At 36.7% G+C, this 21,030-nt stretch overlaps 1 protein-coding gene across 4 annotated transcripts in view; it reads left to right on the plus strand.

Moving 5' to 3' along the window:
• Nucleotides 1-21,030, plus strand: part of RFC3 (replication factor C subunit 3) — a 206,511-nt gene that overhangs the window by 14,439 nt on the left and 171,042 nt on the right. For 3 of the 4 annotated variants that reach the window (XM_009191748.3, XM_003913753.4, XM_009191749.4), the window contains exons 8-9: nt 2,765-2,834; nt 3,718-5,092. The exons of the other annotated variant lie outside the window; for it this stretch is intronic. In XM_009191748.3, coding sequence (XP_009190012.1) covers nt 2,765-2,834; nt 3,718-3,909 — 262 coding nt within the window. In that variant the 3' untranslated portion in view covers nt 3,910-5,092. Of the gene's footprint in view, nt 1-2,764; nt 2,835-3,717; nt 5,093-21,030 lie in introns of those variants that run through there. 4 annotated transcript variants of the gene reach the window in all.

The following is a 21,030-nucleotide window of genomic DNA, read 5'->3' on the forward strand; positions in this document are numbered from 1 at the left end:
TCAGAATATAGACTGAATAGGCTACAGCCAATAGAACTTATGCTTCCCTGGTCTAATGAAAATAATAGTGAGAGGAATATGCCATGTTTCTCCTTTTAATGATACATCTGATGAATTCTATTTTTTATAAGAAATTCTTCAAAGGTATTGTAATATATAGATTGGTGGAGGTGGATAGTGAATCATACATAGTGGGTACTTAGTATTTCATTTAAGGTTTGCTTTGAATTCTCAGAATTCAATTATTTTAGTTGAATAAATCAGTATATTTCTCCAAGAAGTACCAAACGTTATAAGTAGTCTCATTAGAAAAGAAACTTCGTCTTTAGAAAAAAAATATTCGTTTTATTTTATAAAATGTTGATTATCAATAAAGAGACCTCACCCTTTAAAGAGATAGAATTCAAATAAAGCATGTCTTAGGGGCCTTTTACTTTTATAAAAGATTTCTGCACTGAAGATGACTTTCTTGTTTTTGTTCTGATATTAAAGAAGAACAATTGGTAGTAGTAGAACTTACCTACTTTTAAGGGATTTAGGTACTCGATGTTGTAATGTTTTTCAATTATCACATGCGTTTTTAAAACTACTTGATTATTCCTTTGCTTAATTCTTCTAGCTGCTGTTACAAATTTCTTCTGGGTTTCCTAACACATTTTGGCAGCTTATAAATGAACTTGTGCAAGAAAAGGTGCTCCTGTTTCCTGTTCAAACTAACAATTGTAGGAATTGATTCCATTGTGCCGCATAAAAAGAAATTTTGCTCAATTTTCGAAAGCCTTGGGGCTGGCCAGAAGCCCTGGAAGTCTGGTATCTTTCTGATCACTGGGCCGCACAGTTCCAAATGATTACTTCTGATTTCTGTCTCCTTTGTCTTGCTGGAATATTTGTGGTCTTGATTTTTCATTTAATCTGTCTTAGAACAGTCATAATTTTCTAATTTGAATAGCAGCTAATATTTCATGAATGATTATGTCAGCTCTTACACCATGTAATTTAATTGATATAACAGACCTCTGAGAAAAATATTAACTTTTTAGATTAAAAAAAAAAAACGATGCTGACATTTACGGAGATTAAGTAACTTGTTTAGGGACATTCCGTTATTAGTAGAGACAGTTCTAGAATGCCCATGTTTCTCTGACAGGAGAGTTTGTACTCTTAATCACTTGTAAGCTATTAGGAAATAATGACACAGACATGGTAAATGTAGAATATATTAATTTTGTAAAACAGTAATAAGACTAACAAAAGATACATGTTAACATGTATGCACTACACACAGTATAGTTACTTCAGTTGTGTAGGTAACTACATCGTGAATCAACTTTTCAGAAATAAGCTATATGCATATATTAAAATAATTTCATACCATGTGTCACTTATTATTCGTGCTTTAATAATCTAGTGTTATTCTTGGAATGTCAGAGAAATCACAGGCTTTTGAGTCAGGACTGAATTCAAATGCTGGCTCAAATACATGAGTCTTGATGGAAGCCTGACCTTTCTGAACTTCAGGTTTGTTTCAGTAAAAGAGCATCATTGTTGTGGGGAATTAATAGTATATTGCAGTGAATCTAGTACAGAATTAAGGTGTTAAATACTTTCACAGACATTGGAAAGGGTGTGGACTTTGGAGTAAGACAGATAGATCTGTGTTAAATCATACTTTGCTGTGGTCAGTTTTATCAGTTACTTAAACTATCTGGGCGTTAGTTTTTTCATCTGAAATAAATGAGCTAGAGTAAGTACTGAGTTAAATCATTTGTTTCAATTCTTACACATAGCAGATACCCCCAAAATGCTAGTTCTTTTTTTTCTCCCCCCACTTTTTTTAAGATTTAATGTGCCAGGGCTTCATATTCCTGATGTCTTTAGGATTGACTTTTGCTTTTTAAGAATTCTTAGGAATCACTACCTGGATTTATCTGAGGTATGGAACATCTGTACTGTTATTTTAGTAAAAATTCAGAAGTTTTTTCCCTTTGAGATATGTGTATTTGAAACTCTCTCTCTTTTTTTTTCTGTTTTAAAACGTCGTATGTACATTTCTCTCCTCTTCCCCTTTCCCTCCCTAAAATATGAGAAGGGCCTAGAATGAAGGACTCAGAGGTTTGAATGTTCCCTGTTCACTTAGTCTGGTTCCATGCTTACCTGTAAACCTTTGTGCCGCCGCTTTTATGACAGGGACAGCTCTGTATCCCTGCCACATTGCTTTTTTACTGTGCAGTCTAGGCAGTGGCATTATATTATATTTCATGCGTATATTATCTTTTGTCACCTATGTAGTTGACTTTTTAATGTTTTCATGACCATTTTCTGGATGTTTCAGGTATCTATCTGGAGAAAAGAAAAACATTACTTGACATGTCATTAAAGTTTGTTAAATTCTATGGTGTGAATAAGCTCAACCCTTGCTATTCATGAAGCCTCCATTTCTATCTGGTATTTTCATGGTGTTTTGATATAATTAGGAACCCTGAATATAGACGTCTCATTTTAAAAGAGTTCTGAAAATGTTCTGTTTGAAAAATGAACTGAAGTTAGGAGAAGCCTTCATATGTTTATCCTAGTATGATAACCTGTTTAAGAAACAACTGTTATTTCTTACTAGATTGTTTGTTAATTCATAAAGTTAGTTTATAAAGTTGTTAATTCTGTATTGGATTGTTTGTTAATTCATAAAGTAAAACCATACAGTGGGAACTTGGAAAAATTACCCCTTATTTTCTTCACAAAAGATCAATTATTTTGTTTTATGTAGACTCCTTGAAGTTCGTGGAAGGCTGTATGAGCTTCTAACTCATTGTATTCCTCCTGAGATAATAATGAAGGTAACCCAATTTCAGATCTTGAACTTTTTACAGCTATAAAATTTGGACGCTGGGTATGTGATCTTAGGGCTTTTTGCAGTATCAAGATATCACCTCTTTCTCTCCAGCTCATTAACTGCACATATTTACTGAACCTCTGTTGTGCCAGGCACTATAGAGGAATGCTGAAGAAAAGAAGGGAGGGCCTGCCTAAAGTGAAGTTATATTCTAGTGGTGTGAAAAGGAGAACAAATAAGTAAGAGAATTTCAGAACGTTGTAAGTGCTATAAAGGAAAGAGCAATATGCAGTGATGATAATGGAGGGTGGGGCTACAAAGAAAAAAGTGAAGGTCCACCCTTCCATTTTCACAAAGGTAACCACTTTTAACAGACCTCTTTTCTATTCACATAAAAACAAGTATGTGTATATATGTGGTTTCACAAAACTGCTCAGTTTTCTGCCCTTTAGTATGGATCTTGTGTCATGACCATATGTATAGGTTTACTTTGTTCTGTTTAGTGGATAAATGGTTTTCTGTTGTGTGACTGTATCATACTTTTTCCAAACATGACCTCCATTGGTGGAACTTTAGGTTGTCTACAAATTATTATTGTTATTATAAATAGTGCTGCAGTAAGCGTCTTTACACTTATATTCTTGCACCTTGTGCAGTTAAATATTTGGAATTTAGAATGTGGCTGATACCCACCACATTTTTACATCATGGAAAAGGTACCACAGTTTTTGCTTTTGGATAAAGGTTGTTGATTCATGTAAAAAATTAAAGATCTCACATATATCAAAGAGCGTATGTTTAACTTTAATCTTTTTGTGAATGGGAGAAATAAGGCATGCTTAGCTATTTTGTTAATGATTTTTAAATTACTAATTATTTTTCTTTAGGGCCTTCTCTCAGAACTGTTACATAATTGTGATGGACAACTGAAAGGGGAGGTGGCCCAAATGGCAGCTTATTATGAACATCGTCTACAGCTGGGTAGCAAAGCCATTTATCACTTGGAAGCATTTGTGGCCAAATTCATGGCACTTTATAAGAAGTTCATGGAGGATGGATTGGAAGGCATGATGTTCTGACTTCTATCAGTTATTCTTGCAAAGATTTCTCAGTATCAGTATTTACATACAGCTTATATTTAAGAGCTGTGGGTAAATTAACTGTACTTAATCATGTTGTATTTGTGTTTTTCTGGTAATAACTGCTGTGTGAACTATTAATCATCCTCTACGTTAAATAATGGCTCCTATACTATAGAAGTATGTAGTTTTGTACATAACTTAGAGACTTTAGAGTCTTCAGAAAATGATTTTAATTTACTTTAAACATTTGTTATTCAAGTATTCATTGTTGATCCTCCTATTCTCTTCCGGCTAATCTCTCACCTGCTAAAGGAGATTTACACATTAGAAAGCAAAGATTATATTCATTTATCCATATGGCCATTTTCTGCCACAGGTAACATAATTGTTTGACAGGTCATTGTATTTAATTCTAGTTTCTCTCAGTGAATAATTATAGTTTTGTAGGAAATGTAAGAATTCATTCTGAAACATAATTCTTGGTATGGACAAAATTGCAGATACCATTTCTGTTGAGGCTGCAGATTTCCTTATTTCAGTGGTTCAGATTAGTATTAGGTCGGTACTAAGAAGTTTTCATTAATTTAAGTACTTGAGACTCTTGAAGAAAATTCAGAATGAAGTTCTGGAGAAAGGTATGTTACTGTAGTAATTACTCTTTGAGCAGGTTTTGTTTTTTGTCATTAGTTCTGCCCTTTTTAATTAAATATTTCAGTTCATAGACCGAAAGGTTTACTTGGCAAATTTGTGTGACAGACTCTGAACAATTCCTTTACTATGAAGTATAATTTATAAAATAAAATATACCCATTTTAAGGGTGCAGTTTGAGTTTTGACCAGTGAAACTACAATCCCAATCAAGGTATAGATTTCGTCACCATCTGTATCCCTCCATATCACTTTGCAGTCAGTTCATCCCTACCCTGGCCCAGATGATCACTGATCTTGTCATGCCAGTTCAAAAATTTAATGGAATCAGATATTGTAAGCATTCTTGTGTAATACTTCATTCTCTCTCATTATTGAGATTCATCCATATTGTTGAATGTTTCACTAGTTAATGTTTATTGTTCACTATTTTTGTATATACTTTTAAAGCCTATTCACTTGTTGATGGGTCTTTGGTTTGTTTCCAGGTTTGGTTATTATGAATAAAGTTGCTGTGAATACTTATGCGTAAGTCTTTTTGTGGACAGGTTTTTATTTTTCTTGAGTAACTACGTAAGAGTGCAATGACTGGGCATACAATATTGTAAACCTTAACTTTTAAGTTGCTAAACTTTCCTAAAGTTGTATTACTTTATACTTCTACCAACAATATAAAAGAATTCCTGTTGTTCCTATAGTATTGACTTAATTGACTTTCTATGTTGTTGTCCATTTATATTTTATTACCTTTTTTATCTTCTACTTTTTCCCTCTACTTATTTTTCTAGATTATGAACTTGGAAATTTAGATAATTAACTTTAGACTATTCTTTTCTAATGTCATTTAAAGTTATAAATTTCACTCTGAGTACTGATTAAGCTTTTTAACATTCTCCTGCAAATGTTGGTATTTTAGGTTTTCATTTCTACTTAGTTCAAACTTTTCTAATTTCACTTGTGATTTTTTTTTTTTTTAACCCAGTGGATTACTTGGAACTGTGCTGTTCAGTTTCCAAGTACTTAGGGATTTTCCAAATCTACTTTTACACCTCCTCTGTCTTTCTTACTTTTTAGTCTTTTACTGAGAGAAATATTGGAATCTCCCTCCATAATTATGCATTTTCTATTTCAGTTCTTTTGCACTTCATGCATTTTGAAGATCATTCTTAGGTACTTGCATATTAGGATTGTTATATCTTGATGTATTGACTCCTTTATCATTATGAAGTGCCCAGTTGCTTCTCTGTCTTTTGGCTAAGATCATGTGTATGAAATGCCCTTTTTTATTTCTAGTAATATTCCTTGCTTTGAAAATCTACTTTTTCTAATATTTATGTAGACACTCCAGCTTTCTTTTGATTAGTGTTTGCATGGTAGGAGTATTTCTTCTAGCGTACGTCTGCTAACAAGTTTCTCAGTTTTTGTTTCTCTGGAATGTAGTTTACCATTTATAGACTTCTTGGTTGATTTGGGTGTTTTAAAGCCCCACCACTTTGAATATGTCATTCTGCTGCCTTCAGGTTTCTATTGTTTCTGATGAGAAGTTAGCCAGTAGTCTTGAGGTTGTTTCCTTTTACATGATGAGCCAATTTTCTTTTGCTGTTTTCAGTATTTCTCTTTTCTTTGGCTTTTAGTAATGTGTGATACGTCTACATGTAGTTCTCTTTGTATTTCTCCTACTTGGGCTTTGTTGAGTTTCTTGAATCATTATTATGAGTTATATTAGTTGCTTTGAAGTATTTGTTAAACATCTAGCCTCACTCAGAGTCAGTTTCTTTTGGCTCTTTTTTCTCCTGTGTACTGTTAAACTTTTCTCTTTTTTCCCTGTCTGGTAATTTTTGGCTGAAAACTTGACGTTTTAGATAATATATTTTAGCAACTTAGGATTCTCTTTTCTTTTTCTGATGTTTTTTCCTCTTGACGGTTTTTCTTTTTTTTGTTTCATGGATTGCTTAGATGTCAGCTGTGTAATTTGTCTCCACCGCATTGTGCAGTCACTGATGTTTCTGCTCAATTGCTTTTATTTTAGCCTGGCTTCATCTTTCTGTCTGTGTAGTTTAGTGACCAACCAATGATGTGAACAGAGTTTATACTTAGACATCATGAGACTACATGCGGAATGAGGAATGCATTCAAGGTTGCAACCAGTCCTCAGTACCCCTTGGTTTTGATTTCCTAGTTTAGCCATCCATCAGGTATATGTGTGAGCTTAGCTTAACCCCTCTATGGTTCTTCCACTTCTAGGATCTCTCAGTTTAATTTCTGATTTGTCTGTCAATGGCCATGAACTAGGCCTAGCAACTTAGGGCTAGCAAAGCTATTGTATGGATTTTCCCCATCTTTTTTGAACCAAGTCTGCCATTTGTGTCCAGCAAAGCAATGAGTTTCCCTTGCCCCGACCCTGAATCAAGTCCACTGCTCTGGCTGCATCCAGCCCTAAACTTACAAAGCTACATTTTTGCTGGCCAAGTGACAGGTGTATGGTTGTATCACCAGGCATAGAGGGTCATAATGTTGCTGCCATTTTTATCTGCAGCTGATCACTTTTGAAATAATAGACATTCTTCAATTTGTTGTTTGACTTTAATCAAGTTTCAGTATACTGATTTTTTTTCTTTTTTTTTGATGATTTTGTTCACTGCTGTACTTAACTGCAGTTGGAAATCACCCAGTATCTTCCTGTTTCTGTTAGTAGAAGTAGCCATCCACTGATTCATTTCTTCATTGCTTTTGTAGATTCAAATTTCAGTCTGGCATCATTTATTTTAAAGCCCAAAAAAGTTTGTCATTTCTTGTGAAGCAGGTCTGCTGGCGAATTATCTTAGAGTTTTTTGGCTTAAAAATGTCTTTGTTTTGCGTTCCTTTTGGAAAGCATTTTCAATGGACAAAATACAGATGGTTTCAAAATACAAAATACAGATGAAATACTGTAGTTTGACAGGTTTTCTTCCCTGTCTGTATTTTGTCTTCTGGGTTGTATTGTTTTTGAAGAGAGATCTGTAGTCATCATATTTTTAATTTTATTTACTACTATGGCCGCTTGTAAGATTTCCAACTTCTCTTTATGACTAGTTTCCAGCAGTTTGAGTAAGATGTGTCTTGGTGTGATTTGTGTGTGTGTGTGTGTGTGTTTATCTTGCTTTACACTACTTTAGGTTTGTTGCACTCTTTGATTTATGAGCTTATGTATTTTATTAAATTTTGAAAAATTGATTTTGAATATTTTTCTACCCCCTCCTGTAAGACTAATTACATCTCTATTTGGTAGTGTTGCATAAGTCATAGAGTCTCTCTGTTTTTTTCCTAGCTTTTTTCTCACTGTTCTACAGTTTGAATCATTTCCTTCAAGTTTTCAGCTCTGGCAGTTTCATTTGCTGCTTTTTTATATTTCTCATTGTTTTTATGTTTGTCTTTAAATCTTTTGAACATATTTATAATAGCTCTTTTGAAGTCTATCTGCTTATTATATCTGTCATTTCTGGATCTGTTTCTGTTGACTGATATTTTTCTGGTTGCGGGTCAGATTTCTTGCCTTTTTGTATGTGCATTAATTTGGATTGGATTCTGGCTCTTTCATTATTACATTGTCATGTTACATTATCAAGTGTCTGAATTCTGTTTATTTTTTTTCTTAAACTGTTGGACTTTGTCTTGGCAGACAATTACAGTTGACCCTTGAACTACACAAGTCTGAACTGTGTGTGTCCATTTATACGTACATTTTTTTTTCAATAAACAAAAAATTTTTTGAGACTTAATTTGAAAATACTCATAGAAAAACACATAACCTAGGAATATTTTTAAAATTTTTAAAAAGGTACATCATAAATGCCTAAAATATGTATAGCTACTAGTCTGTTTCATCATTTACTATGATAAAATATATACAAATCTATTATAAAAAGTTAAAATTTATCAAAACTTTCACAAACTCAGACCATACATGGTACCATTCATAGTCAAGAGAAATGTAAACAAATGTAAAATTCGGGGGTCCCCTGCCCCCCGTGGCCTGTTAGGAACTGGGGCCACACAGCAGGAAGTGAGCGACCGGTGAGCACCAGAGACTTTTACCACCTGAGCTCTACCACCTGTCAGATGAGCGGCGGCATTAGATTCTCATAGGAGTGGGAACTTGTTGTGAACTGTACATGTGAGGGACTTATGTTATGCCTCCTTATGAGACTCTAATGCCTGATAATCTGAGATGGAACAGTTTCATCCCCCTCTCTTCCCCAACCCAACCTGGGGTCCATGGATAAACTGTCTTCCACAAAACTGGTCCCTGGTGCCAGAAAGGTTGGGGACTGCAGCATTAAATTATAACTGCATAAAATTACAGTACATACTATGCTGCCGTCATATTTTTGTAGCCACCTCCTGTTGCTATTGCAGTGAGCTTAAGTGTTGTGAGTATTCATTTAAAATGCCATGTAGTACTAATATCTCTGAGTGAGCAGTTCATCTCTCCAGTAAATTGCATATGGCACTAAAAGTGATCTCTTGCCGTTCTGAAGTATCTTTCACTATGTGTAGTGCAATAACATAAGCCTTGAATAACACCATGAGACCCATACAGAGGTTACTGGTGGTGCTGGAAGTGCTCAAGAAGCAGAGAAAAGTCATGATGTAAGAAAAAGTTAAATTTGCTTGTAAAGTACCTTTACAGATTGAGGTCTAAAGCTGTAGTTGCCCTCCATTTCAGACGGTCATCTTGAAGTATCAGTACAGTACTGTAGGTGTAATTTCTCTTCCGTATCATTCAATATTTTCTGTAGCTTGTAACAACACAGTATATAAGACATAAACAAAATGAGTTGACTTTAATTTATTGGTAAGGCTTCCAGTCAACAATAGGCTATTGGTAATGACATTTTTGGGGAGTCAAAAGTTATACAGGAGTTTTTGACTGCTATGCCTTTAACTCTTGTATTGTTCAAGGGTCAACTGTATTTGATTATCAGCTTGTTCTTTTTCATGCTTGTTTGTAAACTTTGTTGGAGTCGGCCTGGAGTCATCTTTAGTCCTAATTTAGCTTTACAATAGGGGCATGATATTTCTGGGTTTTCTACCGCATGCCCTGGAGATCACTGAGGTGTAACCATTCGGGTCACCAGAACTCAAATATCTACCAGCCTTGTGGGAGCTCTGGAAATTATTCAGCTTACAGTTTTTATTTTATCCATGGTTTTAGTTACCTGTGGTCAACTGCAGTTTGAAAATATGTGGCCAGGTGTGGTGGCCATGCCTGTAATTCCAGCACTTAGGGAGGCTGAGGCAGGAGAATTGCTTAGCCCAGGAGCCTGAGATGACCTGGGCAACATAATAAGACCCTGTCTTTACAAACGATAAACAAAATAGAAAATTAGCTGGGTGTAGTGGCATGTGCTTGTGGGCCCAACTGCTAGCGGGGCTGAGTTGGGAGGATTACTTGAATCTAGGAAGTTGAAGCTGCAGTCAGCTATGATCGTGCCACTGCACCCCAGCTTGGGCCACAGAGCAAGAGCCTGTCTCAGGAAAAAAAAAAGAAAAAAGAAAAATCCAGAAATAAATTTTAAGTGTTACATTGCATGCCATTCTGAATAAGGAAATACAATCTAATCTTCCACCATCCTACTCCATCCCACCTAAGATGTGAACCCTCTTCGTCCAATGGATCCAGACTATATCTGCTACTTGCCCATTAGTAATCAACCAGAGATACAAGGCGGCTCTGACGTAGGAGTGCTTTTCTGGGTAACGCTCTTCTTTCCAGATCTCTGCCCAACATAGGCAGCCACCTCAGCCTCTCTGAATTCTGCTCCTTTTCCTCAACTCAGTGTTACCACAGTTCTCTATCTGGGTTTTTCCTTCCTACCCTGCAGCCAAATGTAGGGTGGGAAGGAAGGTTTTTCTTTCCCACCCCGCAGCCACTTTCCTCCAGGCAGAAAGCCAGAGTGATGGTAGAGTTGACCTCATTGGTTGCTTTATGTATTTTGTCCAGTTTTCTAGTTGTACAACGGGAAGGTAAGCCCATTATCAGTTAGTGGCAGTGTAAGTTTTGAAGTTAGGAATCTAACCTAAGGCCCTGGTTTCCATGTGTGAATCACTGTTTCATACCATTCTTTAAAAATCTATGATTTTATGTTTTATAATATAAGTTAAAATTTTGTTCATGGGGTTTGTAGTTGTGCAATATGCATCACAACAGAAACTTGTGGTTTTAAGTGCTGTTTTACACTCTGAGATTTATCAGAATTGAGTAATAGTACATGAGATGTTTTTTTAAAATTATAGCACTCTCCATCACAAAACACATTCCTTAAAAAGTAAAAAACAAAACAAAAAAAACCCTCAACTGTTGGCAGCAATTTTCTTTGTACCTTGTTCCCAAGTAAAACTTAATCGTCTCATATTTTTCAAATTGATGAACAGATTTCTTTAGTGATTTGCTCCTGTTTTTTTCCCCCTGTTTATAATTTCTGTGGAAATTTGGAGCTTTATCACAAGATGTTCTCTGTTTGATTATAGTGTACAAGACTTACAATAAATTACTTTCCTTTCTGTAGCGTTGCAAAAATAGTGGTCTGCACAAACCTCAGCTCCTATCTAAATTGCAGCCTAATGCCAATTTACAAACACTGTATGGTACCTTTGTGGCTTAGTAGCTTGTGCGCCTTTTGCAGTTGTTTAATTAGCTGATTGCCCACTGAAGTTACCTTCTCTTTAATATAGCAGCCCCAGAAACTTAAGCAACTTCCTGAAGAGCAGCTGTGCAAAATAATTACTAGCTGTAGGCGTGCAAAGAACTTGACACAGTTTTTCCAGAATAACATTAAGTACCTTTATGTGATGCACTATGCTAGATTCTTCACAGGCATTCTCTCATTTAATTCTCCTAACACTCTTTGAACTAGACATTGTGGTCTTGTTTTGCAGATGAGAAACTGGATCCATCTGATCATGGGTGCCACTCTAATAAATTCACAGCTACCAACCAAGAAATGGGCTGTCAACACTGCCCAATAGACATATGTTTCTCTGATCAAGTCTCCACAATGCTTTTTTCAAAACTTAATTTGGAGCAAATAACTTTTACCTTCTTGTTAGCTATCAAAACCAAATCTGTATGCATCCTATGTTACCATATCCTCATTTGTATGCATCCTGTTACTATATCTACATTTATATGCAACCTATATTCTCCTAATACAGTAGAGAAGCCGCCCATCTTCCTTCTTAAGCTTCCCATCTTGTTGGGGTTGTTCTATGTTGATTATCTTTTTCTTTTGATAATTAATCATGTTTTTCTACTTCCTTGTTGAGTAATTGTGAATAGCATCCAGTGGTTATGAATGGTCTGGGCTTTAGAGATTACAGAAGAACGTATATGCAGAATTAGGGTTCAAGCTCTCTTGTTCTCTCTTTTAAAGGATTGCCCCTATCATTTTCTAGCAGCAGTGGCTGCCCCCTAGTCTTCTGGTTCTTTAATCCAATAAGACAGTAAAATTTTCATAAGAATTTTAGCTGCCCATGTTAGTGATGACTGTGACCTGCCCTCAGGCTAAATGCCCTAAAAAATTAAAAACTCTAGTGCTCTGCCCACCTTCCAATTGTTGACTCCCTTCCAGTTTCTGCTGTTCTTCTCTCTCCAACAGTTGTTTTTTCTACTACCATTTTATTATTTGTTTTCTGGTTTTTTTGTGACCTTCATTCCCTCCTTGTTTGCCTGCTTGCCAGATTTTCTCAGTGGTATGTCTCAATATCTTGCTTTTTCTTGTTTGTGTATCTGTTGTAGGATTTTTTATTTGAGGTTGCTATCAGGTTTGCAAAGAATATAACTCATTATTTTAAACTGATGACAATTTAACACTAATTTCAAAAACAGAGAAAACTAATAAAAATTCTACAGTTTAACTTCACCCCTTCTGCTTTTTAACTTTTGGTTATTTCTGTTTATATCTTATTATACTGTCTATGTTCTGAAAAGTTGTTGTAGTTATTATTTTTGATAGGTTCATCTTTTAGTCTTTCTATTCAAGATATGGATAGTTTACACAGCACAGTTACAGTGTTAGAATCTTCTGTGTTTGTCTATGTATTTACTATTGCCAGTGAGTCTTGTACCTTCAGATGATTTCTTGTTTCTCATTAACATTTTTTTCTTTCAGAGCGAAGAAATCCCTTTGGCATTACTTGTATGATAGGCCTAGTGTTGATGAAATTCCTCAGCTTTTGTTTATCTGGGAAAGTCTATATTTCTCCTTAAATGTTTGAAGGGTATTTCACAGGATGTAAGTCTAGGATAAAATATATTTTCCTTCAGCACTTCCATGCCACTCTCTCCTGCCTGTAAGATTTCCATAGCGAAATCTGCTGCAAGACATATTGGACCCCCATTGTATCTTGTTTGTTTCTTTTCTGTTGCTGCTTTTAGGATCCTTTATTCATGACCTTTGGGAGTTTGATTATTAAATGCCTTGAGATAGTCTTATTTGGGTTAAATCTTAGTGTTCTATAATTTTCTTGAACTTGAATATTGACATCTTTCTCTAGGGAAGTTCTCTGTTACTGTCCATTTGAATGGACTTTCTACCTCTATATCTCTCTCTACCTTTTCTTTAAGGCCAGTAACTGTTAGATATGCCCTCTTGAAGATATTTTCTAGATCTTGTAGGCATGCTTTATTCTTTTTATTCTTTTTTCTTTTGTCTCCTCTACCTGTATATTTTCTTTTTTTTTTTTTTTGTGAGACGGAGTCTCGCTCTGTCGCCCGGGCTGGAGTGCAGTGGCCGGATCTCAGCTCACTGCAAGCTCCGCCTCCCGGGTTTACGCCATTCTCCTGCCTCAGCCTCCCAAGTAACTGGGACTACAGGCGCCCGCCATCTCGCCCGGCTAGTTTTTTGTATTTTTTAGTAGAGACGGGGTTTCACCGTGTTCGCCAGGATGGTCTCGATCTTCTGACCTCGTGATCCACCCGTCTCGGCCTCCCAAAGTGCTGGGATTACAGGCTTGAGCCACCGCGCCCGGCCTACCTGTATATTTTCAAATAGCTTGTCATCAAGCCCATTAATTCTTTTTGATCAATTATGTTATTAAAGGGCTCTGATGCATTCATTAGTGTGCCAATTGAATTTTTCAGCTCCAGAATTTCTGCTTGATCTTTAAAAATTATTTCAATGTCTTTGTTACGTTTATCTGATAGTACTCTGACTTGCGTCTCTATGTTACGTTGAATTTCATTGTGCTTCCTCAAAACAGCTATTTGGAATTCTCTGTCTGAAAGGTCACATATCTCTGTCACTCCTGGATTGGTCACTGATACCTCATGTAGTTTGGTGAGGAGGTCATGTTTCCTGGATGACCTTGATGCTTGTGGATGTTCATAGATATATGCACGTTGAAGAGTTAGGTATTTATTGTGGTGTGGGCTTGTTTGTACCTGTCCTTCTTGGGAAGGCATTCCAAGTGTTCAGAGAGAATTGAGTTTTGTGATCTAAGTCTGTGGTTACTGTAGCCATATATGCATTAGGGGGCACCCCAGTAAAGCTGTGACTCTTGCAGACTCATAGAGATACTGCCTTGGTAGTCTTGGGTAAGATACAACAGAATTCCCTAGATTACTAAGCAGAGACTCTTGTTCTCTTCCCTTTTCTCCAAACAAATGGAGTTTCTGTCTCTCTCCATGCTGAGTTGCCTGGAGCTAGGGGAGAGGTGATACAAGTACCCCTATGGCCACCACCACTGGGACTGTGCTATGTCAGAACTGAAACCAGAACATCTCTAAGTCTCACCCAAGACATATAGCAAATACTGCCTGGGTACAACTGACGGTTTTCAAGGCTCAAGGGCTCTTTAGTCAGCAGATGAATTCTGCCAGAGCTGGGTTCTTCCCTTCAAGGCAGCGAGTTCCCTTCTGGCCCAGGGTGTGTCTACAAAGGTCATCCAGAAGCTGGGGCCTGGAAAGAGGCCCTCAGGATTCTACCAAGTGTGCTATCCTGCTGTGGCTGAGCAGGTCTCCAAGTTGCAAGACAAAGTCCTCTTTACTCTTCCCTCCCCTCTCCTCAAGCAGAGGGAAGGAGTCTCTCCTGCAGCTGCAATTTGTACTGCCTGGGATTGGAGGAGGGGTGATGCAAGGACTCCCTTAACTGCCCTGGCTGGTGTCTCACTGGGTCTTGTGTATCCCAAGTCTGCTGACCCAAGCACAGTACAGCACCAGAGCTTGCCCAGGAATTGCAGTCTTGCGGCCTAGACTGCCATTCAAGTTTATTTAGGACCCCAGAGTGCTTTAGCCCATGATGATGGTGCTAGCTGGAACTCAATTTCTGACCACTGGGATAGACAATTCCCCTCTGGCTAGGGCTAGTCTAAATGCTCCCTCTGTGGGTTCTGCCCTGTGTTGCTGTCCACTGTGACAGGGAAGCACTGAGTTGCAATGCAGATTCTCTCTCTCTCTCTTTTTTCTTTTTTTTTTTTGACAGAGTCTCACCCTGTTGCCCACGCGCTGAAGTGCAGTGGCGTGATCTTGGCTCACTGCAACCTTCACCTCCCGGGTTCAGGTGATTCTCCTGGCTCCCCCTCCCGAGTAGCTGGGATTACAGACACCTGCCACCACACCTGACTAATTTTTGTATTTTTGGTAGAGACGGGGTTTCACCATGTTGGCCAGGCTTGTCTCGAACTCCTGACCTCAGGTGATCCCCCTGCCTCGGCCTCCCAAAGTACTGGGATTATAGGCCTGAGCCACCATGACTGGCCTACGCAGATTCTCTCTGCACCATGCTGCAGCTGATGGGGGATGAGAGAGGGGTGTGCAGGCAATTCAAGACTGTCTTTCCTACCTTCTACATTGCCTTTTTCTTTAATACAATGTTAAAACCAGGTACTATGATCACTCAACTGATTTCTTGTTCTTACATAGGTGCTTTCTTTTGTGGGTAGTAATTTGGTGTTCCTGCGGTAGGGGAGGGAAATGATCTCTAGGGGGTTCTATCTGGGCTTCTTGCTTCAACTCCTCCTCCAGCAGTTGCTTTTTATAAGTTTGTTCAAAGCTTATGGTTGTTACCTACTGGAAGATTGTCAGCCTTACCAGAAGCAGAAATTCTATCTCAATTGTTTTATAAATATGATTATCTCTTTTTTTAGAAAAAAAAAATCATTCATATACCTCACATCCTCATCTTGCACCCTCTCTCTACTCTTTACACATTTTTAAAGTGTTTTCTGTTCATATTGCCTACATTTTCTTAGTTTACAATCCATTTTAATCTGGTTTTCCCTCTTATAACTTCAAAAATACAATTTAGTCTAAAAGATAGGGATGTATGTATGTGTGTATCTCCATACAGTGAATTCTTGCTCTGTATCCAGTGAGTTCTTTAATTGACCTCAGCAATATGTGTTGCCCTTTCTTGAATCTCCTTTTCCTGTGGTTTCCCTGAGACAAATACTCTCTTGTATTTTTTCACCTACATCTTTGGCTGCTCACTTTACAGGCTTTTTTGCCAAGCCATCAAATGTGGAATATGGCTTTATTCTCGACTCTCTGCTGCTCATAAGATTCTCTCCCTGGGTGACCTTATACATGCCCAAGGCTTCAAATACCATCTATTAGCTGATAACTCCATTTATATGAGCTCAAACTTCATCTGAATTTCACTTATACATCTAAACACCTATCTGACATTTGTTCACCGATATTTCAGAGACATCTCAAACTGAACATGTTCCACACTGAGATTTTGATCTCTTCCAGCTCAAACTAGGCCTTTCCCATTGTTCCTTTCTTGATGTCATCTTTTCTGATTCTTTTCCATGTTCTACAGCAGTGGGGATTATCTGGAGTTCTACCTAATTTTCTTTATTCAATGACCAGCTTAATATCTGTCTTTTCCTACGCTCCTTTCCCCTTTCTACTTCTGTTCATGAGACAACTCAGTTTTGAGCTCAGAAAGAGTACATGTGCGGATGATTCCCACGTCCAGACATGAGCTGCTTTTCCTAATACAACCTGCAGCCATTTTAATTTTGGTTTATCTAAAACAAACTCACCAGCATCTGTTAAACCGGCTGCTTCTCTTAGCTTGTTGCTTGTGTCAGGGTGCTCCTTTTCCTCTAGATACCTGGTGTAAACTTTTGGCGTTAAGTTGACCCCCTCTCCATTTTGTCAGTTGTCAAGTTCTGGCCTTTATCGCTCATAGATGGACATTGCTTTCATCTCTACCTGTACTTGCCATCAAATGAACCATAACAGGCAGACTAGATGGACTCATGGTTAGGCATACTCAGATGAGCATAAGAGATTTATACCAAAAGCACGGGTATCATTCAAAATATAGCTATTTGTGCATTTAAAAATCTATAATTCTTCATACTCAACCTGGCAAGTAATTTCTATTAAAAAGAGACAGAAGTGTAAATATTTAGATTTAGACCACTAAGGGCAATTTCTATCTATTCATTTGTTCAAAAAAATATTTATTGAGTACCTGCTGTTTGCCATGGCTTTTTAAAGATACTGGGGATACAGCAGGACAAAACTGACATCAGTTTCCTTTGTGGAGTTTACATTCTGTCACAAAGAGATGAATGCAGGATGTTAGACAGATAGATAAACTGATAAAATATTGTATGTCATGTGTGCTGTGGAGGTGGAGAATTTTGGTTTGTTGTTTTACATAGAATGTGTTACACAGTAATTTACATAGTCCAGGCAGACTAAACAGTATATGCAAGACCCGAGGCAGGAAGGAATATGCCAGTGGAGTAGGTTGGGCAAATGGGAAAGTGGCAAAAGATGAGGTGAGAACATTGAGCTAACGTAGAGGTAAAGTGGGATATATCATGTAGGGTACTGGTTTTCTAATGAATGTTTAGCAGCTGGCTCTCTGGGGAAAAAAAGATCAATTAATAAAAGGTCCTGATCTGTAGTGTTTGCCAGTTTTTCTGCTGTAAACGCTCTCACCATGGCCAATTTCAAACTAGCAATGTAAGGTCAACCAGCTCTCAAAAATTCCTGAAAATTTAACAGTCAGCTTTTGTGAGCTGGTATAACCCTTCTTCAGCCATCATTGATACAGAGCCTTGTAGGACAGTTGCAGTGATTTTTTTTTTCAAGTGAGAAGGGATGCCACTAAAGAGTATTGGAGTAGGCCAGACGCAGTGGCTCACGCCTGTAATCCCAAAGGAGGCCGAGGCTGGCAGATCAGTTGAGTTCAGGAGTTTGAGACCAGCCTGGCCAACATGGTGAAGCCCCGTTTCTACTAAAAATACAAAAAATTAGCTGAGAGTGGTGGAGTGTGTCTGTCATCCCAGCTACTCAGGAGGCTGAGGTAAGAGAATCACTTGAACTGGGAGGCAGAGGTTTCAGTGAGCCGAGATTGTGCCACCGCATTCCAGCCTGGGCTACAGAGTAAGACTCCGTCTCTCAAAAAACAAGCAAACAAAAAAGTATTAGAGTTATGATGTATCAGGTTTCTGTTTCAACAATCAACTGGCTCCTGGATTGAGAATATTAATTACATGTTAACATTTGTCTGCAAACTCAAGGCTTATAAAGTATTTTCTTTGATTTACGTAGTGCTAGCTTACACATTGTTTTCAATTATTAATTGTCAATATTTAAAAATAGAAACATCCTTCGAAAACATAAATTTCTTGATTTTCTTAAAAAATCAGATTTGATCTTTATGTTACTAATTTAAATTGAGGATTGGCTATCTTTTTTACATAGGTATGCATTTTCCATTTCTCACCAATTTTAGCTATTATTTTACAGTTTTTTGTTTGTTTTTAAAATATGGAGATGAGAAAAATAAACTTTCTTATAACCAACCCTTTTATCAAAATTGGTGTAAAATGAGAGGTAAGAGGGTTATATGGTTCAAGAAAAATTGAGCATGCATATTTCTTTACAGATGTAAAGGATATTTTTAATTTATAATAAAATATACCTATTTTGAAGGAATACAGTTTAATACATCATGAAACAAATCATACAACAGGTTATGATTAGATATGAAAGATGATTTTTTAAATTGATACACTGACAAAACATCAAAATTTAATCAGGGTGTGATTTTAAATTGAATGAAATAAATTATGTTCCTGTAAAATTAGTATTTACTATATGAAAAATTGTCAGAATAGCAAAACAATTTGCAAATGTGTTTCATAAATGAGTAAGTACAATATATATTGACTTAGAAAAACATTAGCAAAGGTATATCTAAATGTAAGTATTATTTTGAAAATACAGTTAACTTACAGGACAGTCTGTCATTTTATGCTGTTTTTAATGATGATCAAAGAGCACATATTTAAAATACACTGAATTAAGTTAGTTTTGTAAATAATAAAGAATTTGAAAACTTGATGCTCATGAGAATCACAACTTTTTTAATTTTGAAAAGTCAATAAGCTTAATATACATTGATCAAAATTAGAAAACATGACTAAGACAATTCTTCTGTGGTAGTTAATATTAATTTTGGATTTTTTTCCTCACAAAATAAATTTAGTTGGAAGGGTATAAAACTTAAATTTACTAATTGCCTGATTCAGCATGAATTTCTTTGAAAAGCAAGCCAAAACCCTCCATGGAATAAGAAATTAACATCATGAACTAGATTGATTCTTATGGCTTTATAGCATAATGCTTTGTTGATAACTTGGGTCCATAATACAAGCGTCTGCCGTAGTTACACAGAGATATATGCAAATGAGTTTTGAATTGTTCATATAATCCAAGGGGAAATCTAATTTTTCTCTACCCCCATCCCCTGCCTTACAAATATTGGATTCCTTAGTTTATAATATAGTTGACCCTTGAACAATGTCGGGGGTTGGATCACAAACCTGTCACATTTGAAAATCAACATATAACTTTTGACTCCCCCAAACTTAACTATTAATAGACTAATGTTGACCAGACCCTTACCAACAGCAGAAATACTCAGATAACACGTATTTTGTATGTCATATATATTACATTCTTACCGTAAAGTCAGAGGAAAGAAAAGGTTATTAAGAAGGTCATGAGGAAGAAAAAATATATTTACTATCTAAAAATATGTATTTACTAAGCAGAAGTGGATCGTTGTAAAGGTCTTCATCCTTTTTGTCTTTGTGTTGAGCAGGTTGTGGAAGAGGAGGGGTGGGCTTTGCTGTCTCAGGGGTGGCAGAGGCAAAATAAAACCCACATATATATGGACCTATGCAGTTCAAACCCACGTTGTTCAGGGTCAACTGTATAACCCATCTGAACAGTGACTATTTTTTGTGTAAGGTCATCTTAAAGCATTGCACACACATACGCTCCAATTCACACATTCTGCAGTTGGCTCGTTAGGAAACTATTTGGCTGGGAATAATCTGGTCTACAGTCTTATGGGAAAAGAATACCCAGACATTTAAACAACAGACCTAAGTATGAATCCATTCCCCAAACTGTGAAGTTGAAGATGGAATTCAACAATTGGCTTTTGGATATCAAATTTTATAAAACTGATTTAACATTGATTATGTGAAACATTGATATTCCACGAATGAGATCTATTAAACTGAGGTGCAACATGGTATTGAAAACTAATTTTGAGAGTATTGCGCTATCAGAATTGCACAAATATCTTGACAAAAGTTACTTTCAATATAAAAACCAATAAGCAAAGATTTTAACTATTTGTAAGTTATTGTCATCCAGGAGTAAATGTTTCCCACTTTAATCTTTCTTTCCTGGAAGTAACCTTCAATAGTATTACTGCAGGCCTGTCTTTATTCATCCAACTCTTAGAGAGATGGAGTATCTTATTTAATTGTCAAATTTGGGAAGAGTAAGTGAACCTACTTGATGTGGCCCCAACTGTTTTTCTGTTGGGAATGAGCCTATGTGTAAGTAGTCAGGCTTCTTGCCTGTAAGGAGGCCTAAAATCTAGCACTTCCCCCACCTAAAACTTGATTTATATCAGTAACAGGTTATATTTTGGATTGCCACTGAACCTGTTTTGTTGATCTCAACTTGTTCTAAGCAGAGTATAGAATAATGGTGCCATGTATTGGGGAGTAACCCTCAGAAACCTCAAAATTTGGTATGTTCACCAGGAACATTGAGAAATAATAATAGAAAGTTTGGAAGGAGAAAGTTTTTGTGCATCCAAGGCCTACAAATGTGGGTCTTGGACTTTAGGGAATAAGTGTATTGAGTATAATAGTTTATAGAGAGTTATAGTCATTTATAGAGACTTATAATAGTTTATAAATAGAGACTTATTTTAAGCCAAACAGATTTTTTACATGTTTGCATTTGGCTTTGAATTTCGTAGCCTGTAGCCTGGGAAGAAAGCTCTGGCTGTCATGAGGAATTTTAAGCGTGGCAGGTGACTGCAACCTATGACTTACGCAACTCATGTGAGAAAATAAGTCAGTCCTTTAGCTGTGTTGGGTGCTTCAGGTAGAGACTGCTTTAGCTTAATGCACAGACCATCCTTGTCCTAA

Source organism: Papio anubis, chromosome 15 (assembly GCF_008728515.1).
Source record: "Papio anubis isolate 15944 chromosome 15, Panubis1.0, whole genome shotgun sequence".
NCBI classification, from domain to species: Eukaryota; Metazoa; Chordata; class Mammalia; order Primates; family Cercopithecidae; genus Papio; species Papio anubis.